Source organism: Phocoena phocoena, chromosome 15 (genome assembly GCF_963924675.1).
Source record: "Phocoena phocoena chromosome 15, mPhoPho1.1, whole genome shotgun sequence".
Taxonomy (NCBI): domain Eukaryota; kingdom Metazoa; phylum Chordata; class Mammalia; order Artiodactyla; family Phocoenidae; genus Phocoena; species Phocoena phocoena.
Window position 1 is genome coordinate 478,536 of NC_089233.1, and position 18,731 is coordinate 497,266.

Here is an 18,731-nt window from a genome sequence, read left to right on the forward strand (position 1 = left end):
ACGCGGGCCTCCATCCTCCAAGGGTTCGAAGACCGTGAGGGCAGGCGGAGGGCGGGTCATGTCAGCGCGGAGTCCGGAGCCAGTGTGGGAAGTGCCCCAGCTGCGGGCAGGGGTGGGTGCAGCCAGCCCTGTGGCCCAGGCCCGGGGGGCTCCAGCCGTCGGGGCTTCTGACCCCCGGGACCCCCCGCAGACATGCGGGTCGGCTTGCTGAGGGAGCCAGGGCCCTGTCTGCCACTCCAGCCCCTGGGACCCCACAGCTGACAGCAGGTGTTCAATAAGTACTTGCTGGGGGAGGGTGGGGGGAGTGAGGGGACACGGCGGGGTGGGCGGCATGCAGGCGGGCCCTCTGTCCCCGCAGCCCAGCCTCCTGGTCAGGGGTGGGGTCCCGTGGAGGTGGGTGGCGGCAGCTGGGGGGGGCCTCAGAGGAGGCGGTCTGGCGGGCGTGGAGGCGAGTGGGGGACCGTGGGCGTCACACCGGGGGCAGCGGCACGGCGGGGTCGGGCCGGGCCGGCTCCCAGTGGCGTTCCAGAGAAACGGGTCCTAGCCGCTCGCGCTCAGGCCCCACCTGAGCATGTCGGGGGCTGCCGAGTCCCTCCTTCCGCCGGCCACCGCCGCCTCGCCTGCCACGTCTGGCGAGTCCGGAGCCCTCAGGCCTCCAGGACCGTCTCGTGCTAGGGTTTGTGCTTGAAGTGGGCTTCCACTGGAAAAGGGACAGGGTGCCAACCGGTCAGGGCCGCTCGGGGCCATGGGACTGGGGCCCCAGGCCGCCCCGCCCACCTCACCTGCGTACTCCTGGGGCAGCATGGGCCTGTCCACCACCTTCCGGAAGGCCTCCATCCACGCCCGCTGCTCCGACTCCGTTTCGCAGGCTAGTAGGAACCGGCGCTCTGGCGTGACGATGGTGATGCCGTGCGGCCAGTGGTGGCCCTGGGTGGACGGCGGGAGCCCATCCAGCACTGTGTAGCCGCTCTCCCTGCTGCCGATGAAGACCTCCCCACGGGCGAAGGCGTCCTGGGTGGGGGGACCGGGCTGAGCGCTGCTCAGAGCCACGTGCGGCCCCCAGGCCCGGCCCCTCCTTGCCAACTGGGCCTGCCACCTCCAGCTCACCCAGCAAATGCTGGTCGGCGCCTCCCAGGCAGGCGGGTGACCCAGGAGGGTGCATCCACGCCACGGGGGCCCTGGGGCCGCGGCCCATCCTTACCAGGGGGTCCTTGAAGTACATGAGCCTCCGGTCGTCCATGGTGAACCAGCGCTTGCGGAAGCCTTCCGTCTGCTGGGGGTCGAGGGAGCCACTGGTCGGCCCGAGGCAGGCCCTGCCCCTACTGCCTGTCCCCCCTCCCTCAGGGCAGGGCCGCCGGCACATCCACTCCCCTTCTGCACATGCTCGCGGGGCCTCATCTGGGCTGTGGGACCACCTGGGTCCTGGGATCCGAGTCCCCTGTGTCTGCCCCCATCCCCCACATGGCAGGGACCTGGGGGTGCACAGGGACATGTTGGGGGGTGGGGCCAGGGCAGGAGGCAGGGCTCGGAGCTGGCTGGGGCTGGACCCAGAGCCCCAAGTCAGTGGAGCCCGCGCTCTCGCAAAGCACTGGGAGTGGGGGGGGGGGGGGCGCAAGTCTCACTGGCTGGCACTGCTGACACGCCCCCGCCCCCGCCCCCGGATATGACCTCAGAGTGAGGCCTGGGCATCTGGGGTTCAGGTCAGACCCACCTTGGGCCCCGTCTTCTCCATGTAGCCTTCCTGAAGGTAGTTCCTGGACAGCTTCGGCACCAGCTAGGGCAGAACCACTTGGGCTGGGCCCTGGGAGCCCCTCCCCAGCTGCCCCCTCCCCTCCCGCCCTTCTCCCCCCTCCCCCTGCCAGCAAAGCTAAAACACCCCGGAATAAAGCAGGTGTGCAGGAGCCTCAGGCCAGTCAGCGGTGGGGGTCTCGGGGGTGGGGAAGGGGCCCACGTGGCCCCTGGGTCGGCTCCCAATCCCCTGTCCCAGCCTGGGGCGCACGTCCCCCGACCCGGGTCAAACGTAGCAGCGGCAGCCACTCACGTCCGCGTCGCTGGCGCCCGGGAAGGCCACCTGCAGGTAGTGGAAGCGGGCAGCACGGAGCGCGTTGAACCAGTCCACCATCTCCTGGGGGTCAGAGGCTGGGTGTGGGCTGCGGCCTCAAGGCTCCTGCACACACACCCCATCCCTCAGCGCCCGGGCCTGCTCGGGGGACACCCCCGGGGTGGCCGGGGGGGGGACAGGGAAGGCTCCACCGCAGGGGCGCCAGGCCTCAGGGCCAGTGTGGCCCGATGCCCAGGCAGCAGGAGTGGGCCGCGCCATGGACAGCCACCTCCGGACAGGCGGGGACAGCGGGTGCGGGGCTGCCGTCCAAGCTGCCCCCAAGCCCTGCTGCTGCTTCCGGCACGGGGCGGTCTCTCCTCCTCTCAGATCGTTCTGTCTTTATGACCTGCTATCTCTAGCCTAGAGGGAGGCCCTTTTATTTATAAACTCACCCGGAGCTGCCACCTCCCCGCCACCGCCACTGCAGGAAGGAGGGCGGAGCTGTTCCCGGAGGCCGGCCCTCGCCCCACGGGGGAGTGCAGAGGACCAGCTCCCCAGGCCGAAGCGTCACAGCCCAGGTGCTGCCACACCATCCCTCCCACCCCAGGCCCAGCGCCCGTCCTGGGCCCGGCCCAACCCCCCACCCTCCTGTTACCTCTCATTCCTCCTGGCTGCCATGCTCGCTGCCCCAGGGACCCCCGCCCACCCCTTGTCCCCGCCACAGGCTCCCCCATCTCTCCCCTCCCAGGCCCTCCCAGGCCGAGGTCTCCCGCAACCCTGGATGGACCGAACATCTGCTCTCCCTGCCGACACCTGGACAGACAGCGCTCCTCCCTGATCTCCAGGTCCCCTGGGTCCTGCAGTGTCACCCCGACGCCCACCTCCAGCCACACCTGAGGCCCCACTCACCTCCCTGCCCACCTCAGTGCTCTGTCCCTCCTGCCTCGGCGCACGGGACCCCCAGCCCAGCCCACACAATCCAGGCTGCGACATACCCTCTGGGTACTACCAGGGAGCCCTGCTCGGGCCTGGTGCCCCCCAGCCCCATTCCAGCGCACCGAGTCCCTCTGGCCCCTCCCCTGCCCGGTCCCTAGCACTGCCCCCCGCTCAGCTCAGGACCTCCCTTGACTCACGGAAACCACAGGGATGCTCCGGAAGTTCAAGTTGGGCTGCGACACCCTGCCCCCCCACTGCATCTCCAGTATAGATGGACATCTGCAGGGTCGGGTCAGCCCCCTCAGCAGGACCACCTCATGCTGTCCCCCACCCCTTCCTCTTCTCCTTTCCCCCATCCTCAGCAGAGTCTCAGCCATGGGGCCTTTGCACGGCCGTTTCCTCTTCCTGGACCATGTCCTCACCCCTCAGGACATCACTTATTCTCTCACTCTTCCCAGCACTCGGCACAGTTGGGGTTTTAGTCGCCCGTCTGATAGACTCTGTATCTCCTGCCAGACTGTGCTCTCACTCACCAAGGACAGAGCCACATCAAACAGGCTCTCAGCTGCATCTACGCACAGGGCCTGGTGCAGAGCAGGTGCCCACAGCCCTCTGGGGACTCGGGCCAGGACAGCGTCCCACTGCTCGTGCAGAAAGCGTCTGGGCTCCCGGCACCTACCCTCTGCCTTCCCTGGGCTCAGTCTCCCCACAAGGAAAGTGAAGGTAGAGGCTTCTGGGTAAAACTGAAGACTTGCTCACGTTCCTTGAGCCAGGTTCCCTCCCGAAACCTGTTAGTACTGCATAAGGGATTGTTTTATCAAGGCTTAACCCCACGAGATGGCGAGAATGGTCACAAGGTGCCAGGAGCTGGCAGACAGGTGGGGGTGTGACCCGCAGGGGAAAGCGGAGGTACAGCCCACTCTGTACTGCAGGCCCCAAAGGGCTTGGGAATGCAGAGCTCTAGGTTCCCCTGAAAGTGAGGGGGCTTCTCAGCAGGAGAACTGGCTAAGAGACGGCCCCTCCGCCACCCTGGCAGAAGATGGACCTTTATTCTTTGCAGGGGGTAGAAATAGAGGGTCTCAGGGCAGAGCTGTGCCAGGCACAGGGGGTGCATGTGGGGAGGGGAGGCACCATTCCAGAAAGAGTGAAGCTACATGACTGCACACTGAGCCTGAGGCCCCTCCTGTTCCCTCTCAGCTCCCTCAGTGCTGGGACTCAGAGGTATCTGCACCAGGCAGGAGGGGTTTCCTCCAGAGAATTTGAACAGCCCCAAAAATCTCTCACATGGAAGTCAGAGAACAGAGCACACAAACAGGAAACAGCCACTTAGAAGAAATAAACATTGTTCAAGGATAAGTAAGCTTCAAATTTAACATTAATGATCAGAGATAAGACACTACAATCAAGAAACAAGAACAATGTACTCTGAAAAAGGGACACTGCAAAACCCAAGAGGAGCTCTGAAGACTGAAACATTGAGAGCAGAAAGAAAACTTTAAATAGGAAAGTTGCAAGACAAAGTTGAAATTTCCTAGAAATCAGGGAAAAAGTGGGACTAGAATGAGAGAACCAATCTAAGACAGCCAATATCTGGATAACAGTTCTAGAAAATGAGAACAGAGAAAATAGAGGAGGAAATTATTAAAGAAATAACTATTCCCCCACCTCATGGATGTAAATTACTAGGCAAGGAGGACTCACCAACACAGAGAAGGAAGACAGACCCAAGGCCAGGCTGTCATCGGAAAACTCTTAAGTGGAAGTTAGGATTTTCAGATGTGCAAGGTCTCTGGAAGCTTGCCTCCAAGGCACTCCTTCTCAGGAAGCTACTAAAGGGTTTGTTCCACCAGGAGAAGGGAGTAAACCAAGAAAGACGTAGGTTCCAGGAAATGGAATCAGCCCAGGACTGAGATGTGGCCACAGGAGAGATGATTCCAGAAGGGTGAAGTTGGTTGCTGCCCAGGACATATCCAGGGACTTGGACAGTCGGTGGCAAGGTGAGTCAGTAATGAGGACGTGGTTAACCAGGGGGGAAAGGCAGCTGTTAGCTGTAGGAGAAATGAAACGTGCAGGAAGTGAAGAGTCACGGCTAAGGCTTGAGAGCATTTTTGTGGTCATGGTAACATACACTCTGAGTACACGTGGGGACGGAATAGCAACGTAAGGGTGACAGGTGAGGTGGGAGAGGCGCGGGCCTGGGCAAGGTGAGGGGTGGGGACTGGAGAAAGTCAGCGCCTCATCCGCGTGCTGAGAAGTCATCAGGCGATGGGAACGTGGACAGGTCTGGCAGCAGCTGGAGCATGTATGCACGCACCTGGATGTGGGTTCCCAAGGGATCAGCTAAAAGCTGAAAAGAGGATTCTGGGAACATGGGGTAGGAAGCACTGGGAATCTGTCTCCCCACCTGGAAAACAACAGCATTGGCAGAATCTGACTGATGGAACCATTCTGTAATTCTGAAGTCTGTTGAAGTCTTACAACTTCCAGGGGAAGACCTGGAGAGTACCTTGTGGTTAATTTCAGCTCTGAGAACAGATGCAGCTACCCATCCTTCCCCGCCGCCCCCGCCCCCCCCAGGACAGGCCGCTGTGCAGGTGTCCTGGAGCAACTTACACAAGAGTTTGCAGGAGCTAGGGTGGGCAAAAAGGACTCTGTCCTCCACATATCAGGGATCTGTGCTCTGATCACAGGGAGACAAAGGAGGGGGACATTGTTGCAGCCCCTACCCCTCCAGCTCAAGACCTCCCAAAGATTTAAAGGGTGAGCACCCAGTTTCTCCCCTTCACTTGTGGTTTTACCCCTTTGGGAGCCAGACATCAAAGACTAGGACATTCAGAAACAGCAGCATATACAGGGGGAATTAGGAAGTGACCACACATGACCAGGGAAAGGCTCGGAAAAAAACGTGAGCAGAAATTAAGTTTACACTTCAGGCTGATCCTTGGCATAGACACGGCCTCCAACAACTAAAACAAAAAGCCCAAAAGCAACAGCTAGCTAGCCAAACAAACAGATAAATAAATAGATAGCAAGCCTTGGGGAAGGGGAAGAATCTGATTTCCAGAGTTACCACATTATGAGAATCAAATGTCCAGCGTTCAACAAAAAATCACAAGGCACACAGAGAAGCAGAAAATGGCCCTTTCAAAAGAAAAATCAACGGAATCTGTCACTGAAAAGACTTAATGGCAGATATACTAGACAAAGACTTTAAAACATGGTCTTAAATATGCTCAAAGAAAAGAATATTTGGAGAAACTCAAGAAAATGTATAAACAAAATGGAAAGAACAATACAGAGAAAACCTAAAAAGAAACCAGTAAAGAAATTCTGAAACTAAAAGTACAATCATGGAAATGAAAATTTCACTAGACGGATTCAAAGGCAGAAGAAAGAATCAGTCAACTTGAGAGGAAAATGGAAATTATCAAGGCTGAGAAACAGAAAAAAAGATTGAAGAAAAGCAAGTAGGGCCTAAGAGACCTGTGGGACACCACCAAGAGACTGACATATGCATTGTGGGAGTCTCAGAAGGAGAAGAGAGAAAGGGGTGGAGAGAATATTTGAGGAAATAGCTGAAAACTTCACAAGTCTGATGAAAGACATGAATATAAACATCTAAGAAGCTCAACAAACTCCACGTAAGATGAACTCAAAGAGGTCCACTCTGAGAAACGTTATAATCAAACTTTGAAAAGACAAAGAATCTTGAAAGCAGCAAGAGAGAAATGACTTATCACATATAAGGGATCCTCAAATAGATTATGAGTAAACCTAATCAGAAACGCTGGAGGCACAAGACAGCTAGCCAATATATTCAAAGGAGGAAAAAACAAAACCCTCTCAATAAAGAATCCTAGGGCTTCCCTGCTGGTGCAGTGGTTGGAAACCTGCCTGCCAATGAAGGGGACACAGGTTTGAGCCCTGGTCCAGGAAGATCCCACATGCCGTGGAGCAACCAAGCCTGTGCACCACAACTACTGTGCCTGTGCTCTAGAGCCCGTGAGCCAGAACTACTGAGCCTGTGTGCCACAACTACTGAAGCCCGTGCGCCTAGAGCCCATGCTCCACAAGTGAAGCCACCGCAGTGAGAAGCCCGCGCACAGCAATGAAGACCCAACGCAGCCAAAAATAGATAAATAAATTTCTAAAAAAGAGGAGAGATTAAAGGTAATATTTAAAAAAAAAAAAAAGAAAGAAATGCTCAGGGAGTCCTACAGGTGAAATGAAGGAACACTAGACAGTACCTCAAAACCTTGTGGAGAAACAAAGATCTCAGTGAAGGTAAATACATGGGCTATTATAAAAACCAGTATTACTGTAACAATGGTTTGTAACTGTGCTTTTTGTTATCTACATGATTTAAGAGACTAATGCTTTTAAGGATAAAGCAAAAAAAAAAAATTAAGGTAAAAGCTAGTATTACAGTAAGTTTGGGTTGTGACTCCAAACCTTGTTTTTCACATACTTTAGGAGATAGTGCATTTTAAATAATTAGTAGGGGGTTTTTTTGTTTGCTTGTTTTTTGGGGTTTTTTTTATCACTCATTGTACAGATGTAATTTTGTGACATCAACAACCAAAAGCAGTGGGGATGGAGCTAAAATAGTAGAATTTTATGCTATTGAAAAAACATTCAAAAAGCTTCTATATATTCAGTTTAGAATGTTTTAACTTTAGTATGTTAAATGTTATCCCCATGGGAACCCCAAAGAAAACAGTGATAGAATATATACAAAAAGAAATAAGAAAGAACTTAAACGTTTCACTACAAAAAATAAACACAAGATAAGACAGGAATGCAGGAAATGAGGGACAAAAAATCTACAGGGCATAGAAAACAAATAGCACAATGACAGAAGTCCCTCCTTATCAGTAATTACTGTAAATGTAAATGTATTAAACTCCCAGTCAAAAGACAGAGATTGGCAGGATGGCTATAAACACATCATCCAGCTGTATCCTTTCTCCAGGAGACTCACAAAATTGTGGAAGGTAAAAAACCAACAGATCAAAGAAGAAATCACAATGGAAATTAGAAAATATTTAGAGGTACATCAAAATGAAAACACAGCATACCAAAACTTACAGAATGCAGCAAAAGCAGTGCTAAGGGGGAAACAGATAGCTATAAATGCTGACATTGAAAAACAAGAAAGATACCAAATCAGCAGCCTAACTTTACAACTTAAGGTACTAGAAAAAGAAGAACAAACTAAAAAGAAGAACAAACTAAACAAACTAAGCTAAAGGAAAGAAGGAAAAAAAGATTAGAGATCAATGAAATAGAGAACAGAAAAACAATAGAGAAAATAAATGTAAACAAAAGTTGGTTCTTTGAAAAGATAGAATTGAAAAAACTTTAGCTAGATGGACTAAGAAAAAAAGAAGACTCAAATTACTAAAATCAGAAATGAAAGTGAGTACATCACTACTAATTGTACAGAAATAGAAAGGATTATAAGAGCACTGTGAACAACGGTATACCAACAAATTAGATAACCTGGATGAAACTGGATAATCTCCTAGAAACACAAAACCAAGACTAAGTCATGAAAAGAACAGATAATCTGAAAAGACCTGTAACTAGTAAGGAGACTGAATCAGTATCAAAAGTCTCTCCACAAAAAAAAAAAAAAAAGTCTCTCCACAAAGAAAAGCCCTGGACCTCATGGCTTCACTGGTGAATTCTATCAAACCTTTAAATAAGAATTGATACCAGTCCTTTTCAAACTTTCCAAAAAATCAAAGAGGAGGGAATCCTTCCTAACTCATCTGTGAGGCTAGAATAACCCAGATACCAAAGCCAGACAAAGTCACTACAAGAAAACTACAGACCAATATACCTTATGAACACTGGTGCAAAAATCCTCGACAATATACTAGCAAACTGAATTCAGCAGCATATTTAAGGATTATACACCATGACCAAGTGAGAGTTATTCCTGGAATGCAAGAACAGCTCAATACATGAAAATCGATCAATGTAATACACCACATTAACAGAATAAAAGGGGGGAAAACTACATGATCATCTCAATTGATGCAGAAAATGCATTTGACAAAATTCATATGGAGTCTCAAGGGGATTCAGACAGCCAGAACAATCCTAAAAAGGAAGAACAAAACTGGAGGAATTCACTTTTGATTACAAAGCCACAGTAATCAAAAGAGTATGGTCCTCATAAAAGACCCAGAATTGCCACAGATATCCTGAAGGAAAAAGAACAAAGCTGGAGGCAAAACCCTCCCAGACTTCAGACAGTACTGTAAAGCTACAGTAATCAAAACAGCATGGTATTGGCACAAAAACAGACATATGGATTGGTGGAACAGAAAAGACAGCCCAGGGGACTTCCCTGGTGGTCCAGTGATTAAGAATCCACCTTCCAGCAGCCGCATGGCACAGGGATATCGGCTCAGTGCTTTGTGACCGCCTGGAGGGGTGGGATAGGGAGGTTGGGAGGGAGGGAGACACAAGAGGGAAGAGATATGGGAACGTATGTATATGTATAACTGATTCACTTTGTTATAAAGCAGAAACTAACACACCATTGTAAAGCAATTATACCCCAATAAAGATGTTAAAAAAATAAAAATTAAATTAAATTAAAAAAAGAATCCACCTTCCAATGCAGGGGACGTGGGTTTGACCCCTGGTCGGGGAACTAAGACCCCACATGCCATGTGGGACAACTAAGCTCGCCTGCTGCAACTACTGAGCATGCGGGCCACAACTAGACCCCACGTGCTGCAACTACAGAGCCCATGAGCCACAACTAGAGAGCCCGTGCACCACAAGGAGCCCACGTGCCACGTATTTTTTTTAAAAAAGAGCCCAGAAATAAACCCACACACCTACAGTCAATTAATCTTCAATAAAGGAGGCAAGAATATACAATGGGGGAAAGACAGTCTCTTCAACAAATGGTCCTGGGAAAGGCGGAGAGTTGCATGTAAATCTATGAAATTAGAACACTCCCTGATACCATACACAAAAATAAACTCCAAATGGCTTAAAGACTTATAAGACATGACACCATAAAACTCCTAGAAGAGAATATAGGCAAAACATTCTCTGATGTAAATTGTACCAATGTTTTCTTAGGTCAGTCTCCCAAGGCAATAGAAATAAACACAGAAATAAACAAATGGGACCTAATCAAACTTACAAGCTTTTGTACAGCAACGGAAACCATAAACAAAATGGAAGGACAACCTACGGATTGGGAAAGAATTATTTGCAAGTGATGTGACCAGCAAGCATTTAATTTCCAAAATATACACACAGCGCCTACAACTCAGTAACAAAAAACCAAACAACCCAATCGAAAAACGGACAGAAGACCTAAACAGACATTTCTCCAAAGAAGACACATAGGTGGCCAAGGGGCACATGAAAAGATGCTCAACGTTGCTAATTATTAGAGAAATGCAAATCAAAACTACAAAATACCACCTCACACTGGTCAGAATGACCATCCTCAAAAATTCTACAAACAGTAAATGGTGGAGAGGGTTTGGAGAAAAGGGAACCCTTCTACACCATTGGTGGGAATGTGAATTGATGCAGCCACTATGGAACACTATGGAGATTCCTCAAAAAACAAAAAATAGAACTACCATATGATCCTGTGATCCCACTCCTGGGAGTGGGATTACAGAAAACTGATTTGAAAAGATACACACACCCCAGCAGTCATTGCAGCACTATTCACAATAGCCAAGACATGGAAGCAACCTAAGCGTCCATCGACAGAGGAAAGGATATAGAAGATACGGTACATATATCCAATGGAATATTACTCAGCCATAAGAAAGAATGCAATAATGCCATTTGCAGCAACGTGGATGGACCTAGAGATTCAGTCAAATAAGTCAGAAAGAGAAAGACAAATACCATTTGATATCACATATGTGGAATCTAAAAGAAGACGCAAATGAACTTTTATGAAACAGAAAAAGACTCAGAGACATAGTTGTTGCCAAGGGGGAGGGGAGTGGGGGAAGGATGGTTTGGGTGTTTGGCATTAGCAAATGCAACCTTTTTTTTGCAAACTATTATATATAGAATGGATAAACAACAAGGTCCTACTGTATAGCACAGTGAACTATATTCAACATCCAGTGATAAACCATAATGGAAAGGAATATGAAAAATAATATACATATGTATAACCGGGTCACTTGGCCATGCAGCAGAAATTAACACATTTTAAGTAAACCATACTTCAATAAAAGTTTAAAAAGCAAACAAAAAAACCCCAGTATGGTCCTGTTATAAAGACAGACATACAGGCCAATGGACTAGAATAGGAAGCCCAGAAATGAACTCTTACATATTCAGTCAAGTGATTTTTGATGACAGTATCAAGAGCATTCAATGGGGATTGAATTTAAAACAAATGGTGCTGGGAAAACTGAAAATCCACACACCAGAGAATGAAGCTGGACCTGGGGCTTCCCTGGCGGTCCAGTGGTAAAGAATCCGCCTTCCAATGCAGGGGACGCGGGTTTGATCCCTGGTCAGGGAACTGAGATCCCACGTCTTGGGGCAACTAGGCCCGTGCACCACAACTACTGAGCTTGCATGCTTCAGTGAGAGCCCACGTGCTGCAACTACAGAGCCCATGCGCCCTGCAGCCTGCATGCCACAGCTAGAGAGAAGCCCACGCTCCACAACAAAGAGCCAGCGCACTGCGACGAAAGATCCCACGTGCCTAAGTGAAGATCCCACATGCCACAACTAAGACCCGATGCAGCCAAAAGAAGAAAGAAAGAAAATAAATAAAAATTTAAAAACAAACAAAAAACAATGAAGCTGGACCCTGACCCAATTAACTCAAAATGACTCAAGGACCTAAATGTAAGTCCTAAGACAATAAAGCCCTTACAAGAAAACACGGGGGAAAAACTTCACGACATCAGACCCGGCAATGATTCCTGGATGTGACACCAGAAGACACACGCGACCAAAGAAAAACAGGCGAATTCAACTGAAATGAAAATGTAAAAATTTTGTGCATCAAAAGACCATTCATCGAGTAACAGGCAGTCCACAGAATGGAGAGAATACTTGCCAATCACCTATCTGATAGGGGATCCACATCCAGAATACAGAGAGAGCGCCTAAGGACAGACTTTGAGGGCTTTGCTTGCGGTTCCTCCCACCCTCGCTGGGTGGGGACACAGAGGCGATGGCCACGGGATGGGGTGCGGTGCTCTGCCAGCCAGCTGCCGCCTTCATCTCTTCACGAGGCCTCTAGGCTCCCTCCCCGAGGGCCCGACTGGCTCCCCACTGCAGCCATGGCAGGGTGGTCTGGCGGGCCCTTGGCCCCGCGCCTGCCGCCCTGGGGGTCCGCTGGGTTCTCCTGAGACAGTGGGGGTGGTCCAGCTGCCACCACCCAGCCGTGCACCCACCTTGCCGTCCTCGTGGTAGACGAAGATGTTCCGAGTACTGTTGTCTTTCAGGTAGGTGACCTGCAGGCCGTGCGGGTGACCGATCTTGGCCGGCTGGAAGGTGGCGTTCAGATGCTCAATCTTCATGATGGCCTTGGGCTCCTTGGCCTGGGAAGCAAGGCCCGGCCTCAGCGCTGGGCTGGCAGGGAGTCTCCAAGGGCAAGGGAGCAGGCAGGGTGGGCTCCGGATGCCAGCCACACACCTGCTGTCCCGCGTGGCTTTGAGCAAGTTACTTACCCACTCCGGGCCTAGGCTCCCTGGTCTAAGTCTAAGGTAACAGCATCCCTTTCTGGGGGGTGACAAGGCGGGCACTCAACATGTAGGCTGACCCCTCCTCTGCCCCCTGTCTGGTCCGCCCTGCTCGCGGCTGGGCCCCCCGCCTTCCTGCTCCCATCCTGCCAGGCCTCTCTCCTCTCCTTGCACTGGGGGCCGGCAGATGGCCGTGTGGCGCCCTCTGGCAGAGGCGGCGGGCCTGAGCTGCCGTGGTTACTGCATCACAGGGTCATGTTCTGACCCGGAGCCGGTCTGCTCCGGGTGTGGGTGGGGCTCGGCCAGCTGCCCCGCCACACTGGGACCCCCCCCAGCGCCTCCCCACGCACTGCCTGTGGCACCCGGGGTCACCCCGGCGTGCTTGCCGGGTGCTGGTCCCCTCTGTCCCTCTCAGGCCTGGGAGTCTCTGCCAGGGGAGGGCTTGCCACCTCTGTGCCCCAGGATCACCCACAGCACAGGGAGTGGCTGTGAGCGGGGTGGGTGGAGGGGCCCCCACAGGGGCCGGCAGGTGCCCACAGGAGGGGGCAGCTCATCTCCCAGGAGGGGCACGAGGGCAGCCAAGGAAGTGGCACCGCTGTCCAGTGGCCAGTGGCCAGCCGCCCCAGGCCCCGGGTGGGAGGCCCGGCCGCTGCCCTTGGCCCTGTGCCCAACTCACGTCACTTCTGTTGAAATACTTGAGGGCCCCCTCGCGTTCCGTCAGCACAAACTTCCGGCTTAAGAACTGCCCGTTGTCCCGGCCGCGCTTCCAGAGAAAGCCTTCTCGGTACCCTGGGGGAGAGGGGCCCCGTCGGACGGCTGCCACCCTGACGAGGCAGAGGCCGGGGTGGACCCTGTTCCCATCCCCAGGGGACCCGCAGCCCCCAGGTGCCGGGAGGCCAGTGGGTGTGAGCGGGCATCAGCCTGTCCTTGGACCCCAGGCCACCCCCTCTCCACCAGGCTGCATGCTCTGGCCCTTTTTCTTTTCTTTCTCTTGGCAGGTGTGACAGGCACGCGGGGATGTGAGCGCACCGGGCGGGCACACGGTGTGCGCTCTTTGGGTGTGAGCAAGGGCCTGGGGACGGGCCAGTGTCCTCGATCATCGGTGGGGGGAGGCCCAAGGGTGCCACAAGGGTCCTCGAGAGAGGGGGGCAGAGGGAGAAGTGAGCCCGGCAACACTGGGGCGATGGGGCCTCGGCCAAGAGTGTGGGGAGCCCCCCGGGGCTGGGCGGTGCAGGGGGAGCCCCCCCCCAGGAGGAGCCCCCCCCCAGGAGGAGCCAGCCCTGCCCCCTCCTCCGCTTTGGCCCCGAGCCTCATGGTGGAGCCCCGACCTGCAGGGACCGCAGGGCCCGTTCACGTCGCTCGAAGGCACGCAGCCCACAGTCAGCTTCCCAGCAGCAGTGGGTGAGAAGGCAGCCCCTCAGGCGGCCGCGGCCTTTCCCCTCTGCCCGTTCTGGGGCTCTGTCAGGTCTGCCCCGCACGTGCCTCGGGCTGGGCCAGCTCCCTCTCAGCACCATGCTCCTGGACGTGCTGCTACGGCCCGATCAGGGATTCGTGCCTCGTCGCCACGGGGCCCTGTGGATGCCGGGGCTGTCCACCCACGCCCGGCGGACAGAGGCCTGGTCGTGCCCCGCCTTGAGCAGCTCTGCTGTGCCCAGCGCGGCCGTGTCTTCCAGGGGGCGTCCCACTGCCCTTGGGCATAGCCCGGGGTCACATGGCTAGGGGCAGGGGCCCTCACAGTCATTGCCCTACAGCTTTCCCTCTGCTCCTGCCCTGGGGAGAGGGTCCCGCTGCCCACATGCGCTGAGTGAGATCCCTGCCAGGCGCCATCTGAGGCTGGTCCGTGCCAGGGGTGCCATCAGTAGGGGTGGTGCCCGGAGCCCAGAGCCTGACGGCGTGGCTTTTGTAGTTTGGACGCCACCGCTGGCCCCCCCAGCCCCCAGCTCCAGCCTGCTGCCGCCCGTCGGCTGTCCTGGCAGCCCCACGCCCAGCACCATGGAGGCTAGGAGCTGTTTCTCTGCTCTCGAGATGTGTGGTCCTGAAGAGGCAGCAGCCTGGCATCGGGGACGGGGCAGCTGGCTCCTGTCTGTCTGCGGTGGGACAGTGCCAGATGAGGCCTGCTCCCTTCCCCCCCGCGACTCAGAGGGCCCCGGCACCCTGAAAGCCTGTGAAAGACACGTCCCCCGGGCCCCCTGCACACAGCGCCAGCAGGCACATCCCCTCTGTGTGCGCCAGGGAGCAGGGCCACCACCGTGTCCCTAAGCTCAAGCAGGGCCCTCCCTGATTCAGTGAGCATTTGGCTGGAAGTCCACTTGCCTTCGGCTCAAGGCCAGCCCCCCTGGACCCTGCATTAGCCACACAGAGAAGTGCCCAAGGCGCAGCTTTTCTGCAAGGACGTTCCCCGCCAGCACCCCTGACCACGCCTGAGACATAGCAGGCCGAGCACTTGCACAGCTGTCTCATGTCCCCCACGCCTCTAGGAACATCCTGTGGTCATCCCCACTGCAGAGGACGAAGCTGAGGCTGGCGTAGAGTCCTGTCCAAGGCCAGTGGCCAGCAGGCTGGAGCCGCCAGCCCGGTCAGCGGTTCCCAGCCCCCAGGAGCCCGCGCCTGCCTGCGGGGCCCAGCAGGGGGCAGCAGCGCCTCGGGATGCCGGCCCGGAACGGGGGCGTCTGTGCCGCAGCCGGAATGGCGCTCCCATGGTCACGCCTGAGGCGGCTCTGCTAACATGTCCCGGGCCAGCCCAGCGGAACAGACGGAACCGCTGGCCCGAGTCTGCCTGGCTCCCAGGCCCGATGGCGAGCCGCCAGGATGCCTGATTTGGGTCTGTGATGTGGCAGCGGCATTTTCGGGTGGGTGCCGGCCAGGTCCCTGACTTTGCCCCAGCAGATGGGCAGCTCTTTGGCCGCAGCCTGAAGGTGGCGGCCCCCGACCTGCCCGTGTCCAAACTCGCCCGAGCCATCCTCTCTCAGGGCCCCTAACCCCGTGACGTGGGACGTACGCAGCCCAGACTCTGCCGTGGGGACGCCCGCCCACCGTGTCCCGGGCTCCAGGCCACAGGCCCCTGGCCACCCACCCTGAGGCGGGCCCAGGCCCTGGGAGATTCCCGAGCCCACTCCCGGGCCGCAGCGGTGCAGCACCCGGCACAGCCGCGGGCTGGGGGCGTCTGCTGCTAGGCCTCCCGCGTGACCCCTGCCAACGGCACCCCCCTGCCCCGGCCCACACCCGGGGCCCGGCTGGCTGGAAGGAACTGTTTTCTCCCAAAGGGCTGGTCGGTGCTGGGGCAGAAGCCAGAGTGTTCACCCAGCATTTACTGAGCGCCTACTGTGTGCTGGGCCCAGTACTCGCTGCAGTAGGGGGAGCTGGAGGAAGCAGGCCGCTCCCGGGCCCGCTCAGCCGCCTCTTCTCAAGCCCTGCGTGGGGTGGCCCGGGACGAGCCCAGAGAGACCGTGGACGCCAGAGCCGGTGACGAGATGCCCACTGGGGTGGACCAGTGACCAAGCCACAGACTGACCACCCCCCAGTGGGCAAGCAGCAGGGCAGCGGGGCAGCGTCTCAAGTTGGACATGCACCTCCCACGTGACCCAGAGAAATGTGAAGACACAAGCGTGGTGAACACACACGTGTTCACAGCAGCTTCACGCATCAGCGTCACCGACTGGACACGACCCATGTCCCTCAGCTGGGGACCAACTGGTCCCTCGCACAGCGGACGCTGCACTGAGACGGCTGCGGGCCAGGCTTGGGGGCGGCCGGGCGGGGCTCCGACGTGCGGCGCCGAGGGGAGCCATCCGTGACCTTCCAGAGAAGGCGCACACGCAGGCACAGAGCAGACCAGGTGGGTGGGGCGGGGTACCCGGGCAGCTCGTGGAGCTGTTCATCAAGTGTGCAAATCACACGTTAACGTCGTAAAAAACTGGAGCAGGGACCACGTGGCCGTGCTCCAGGGAGGCACAGGGCTTGCCGGGGGCCGGGCCAGGCGTCCTGTGCCCAGGCCCCAGGGTGGCCCTCCCTGGCTAGGAGGTGGGCCCCCACGCCGGGTGGCTTCTCCTGGGCGGTGCCCTGTGGAGGGTGTCCCCTGGGCACGGGTGGCACTAGGGATAGCCCCTCCAGCCACCTCCCCAGAAGGGCCAGGACCTGGTATCCGGGTTCTGCTCCCCAAGAGGCTGGCACGAGAGCCCTGGGAGCCCCAGTCCTCCACCACTCAGGTTCCCAGCTGCTCCGGCTGAAATGGCCAAAGGGGCCGGTGGGGAAAGGTTGAAGGCCGAGGGTCAGTGGGCGCAGGCCGGGCTGAGCGCCGTGCTGCTAGGACTCAAAGCCCCTTGTCCGGTGTTCCAGGAACGTCACAGGCTTTGGGAACAGCACACGTGGCGGGTGCTTCTGGGTGTGAACACAGGTGTGAACCTGAGATCTGTGTGTGAGTGCATCTAAGAGCACACGCTTGTGAACGTGTGTGATGTGTGGCTACACGCACCATGGGGGTGTGTATGAGCCCGCGTGAACACGCAGGGGTTGTGTCAGGGTGGCACCAGGAGGGGGGTCGAAGCGCCTGCCTCGTGTGTGGTTCCAGCCCCACCAGGGATGCCTCGGGCCCTGTATGCCCCGCGCCTGAGCTCCCTCCACGGTCCCACCGTGTCCCCACCTCACAGACCAGGACAGGGGCGGGGGCCCCGCCACTCCCCCCGGGAGCCCCCGGCTCACCGCCCCCAGGGCTCCACGCTCTCCGAAGGGGGCTGAACCCGCGAGGCACGGCCGGCCGCACCGCGCAGGAGGCTGAGCGTTTCGGCGACGGGGGCGGCCGGCCCTCCGGACAACAGGGGCCCTTGTCGCCCGTGAAAGGCGGCCATTGAGGCTCCGGCTGCAGGAGGGGACGGCCCGGGGACGGAGCCAGGAGCAGCTGTTACCCGGGGTCACCCCTGCGAGGGGCCTGCGGGGCGGCAGAGGCGCAGCCCGGCCCCGGCGCGCCCAAGCCTCGGTCCTGTTATCCCGGGGCGAGCACCTCCCGCCACACCCACCACCACAGCGGAACCGGCAAAGCCAGGCTGGCGCCCCCGCAGCGCCGAGGCCGCCGCCGTCCTACCCGGAGGCCGCGCCCCCACTCTGGGGGTTGCTGGCCAGTGCCCACCCGGGTCACATCTGTCCACAGCGGTTTCGCTGTGGTGACGTTTCCCCCACGGCCACTCAGCGGGAACTTGTGTCCCCCCCTCCCCTCACCGTTGGGTTCCTTGTTACCACAGGGACCCGTGGGGACGCCCTCCGCTCCGGCTCAGATCCTGTGACGCTGCTACCGCGCTGCTGCTCAAACCGTCCAGCTCGGCCCGGCAGCGACACTTCCTCCGCGGACGCCCCCTAAGCGCACCGGGTGCGGGCTGGGCTTGCCTGAGGCCCCGGCAGGCGTCGTGTTGGGAGGGATCCCCGCCCACGACCGAGGGTCCCCAGCAGCCCCCCGAGCCCACCCCAGGCAGGTGGGCGCCCCGGCCCGGCCTCCCTTGCCCACGTCACACCTTGGAGCGGCCCTGCCCTGGCCCCGCGGTCCCCCTCCCTGGCGTATCCCCATTCTCGGGGACCGTGGGCGTGTCGGCCCCTGTGCCGTGGGAAAGGCGCTCCTGGGGGGGCTGGGCCTTGCGAGGGACGTGGCCTGGGTGGGGGGAGGGGCGGGTGGGCGAGAGGAGCGGTGGGTGGGCGGGGGGCCTGGTCGCCCACCATCCCGACAGAGTGCCGGGCGGGGCTCTGGTCCGGGGGCCCCGGCCAGTCAGGCAGCAGCGGCTGTGAGAAGCGGCGCCCTGTGTCTCCTGAACGCCGCCCTCTCTCAGGAGAAGGCCGGGGGTTGGGGGGGAGGTGGCGGGCTCTGGGGAGACAGGTGGGCGAGGGGGGGCTCCGCCGGGAGTGAGAGTCAGAGGCTGTTCAGGACCCGCGCACAGAGCCAGGGCTCAGGCACCTCTGGGAACCCAGGTGGATCCCAGCAGCTGGTGCCCCGGGCACTCCCCATGTCTCCTTGAGGGGCCCTGCCCTGCGGGTGGCTTGGTGAGCACTTCCGTGGAGTCAGGGGA

The 18,731-nt window shown here is 57.0% G+C and overlaps 1 protein-coding gene across 2 annotated transcripts in view; it reads right to left on the reverse strand.

Moving 5' to 3' along the window:
• Window positions 1–649: 649 nt before the first annotated feature.
• Window positions 650–18,731, reverse strand: part of ADAP1 (ArfGAP with dual PH domains 1) — a 61,845-nt gene continuing 43,763 nt past the window's right edge. The window contains exons 5-11 of one of the 2 annotated variants that reach the window (XM_065892026.1): window positions 13,361–13,473; window positions 12,397–12,543; window positions 2,042–2,125; window positions 1,712–1,774; window positions 1,202–1,270; window positions 783–1,011; window positions 650–700 (exon numbers count right to left, since the gene is read on the reverse strand). In XM_065892026.1, the coding sequence (XP_065748098.1) occupies window positions 672–700; window positions 783–1,011; window positions 1,202–1,270; window positions 1,712–1,774; window positions 2,042–2,125; window positions 12,397–12,543; window positions 13,361–13,473 (734 nt within the window). In that variant the 3' untranslated portion in view covers window positions 650–671. Of the gene's footprint in view, window positions 701–782; window positions 1,012–1,201; window positions 1,274–1,711; window positions 1,775–2,041; window positions 2,126–12,396; window positions 12,544–13,360; window positions 13,474–18,731 lie in introns of both variants that reach the window. The other variant, XM_065892025.1, reaches the window with a different exon arrangement.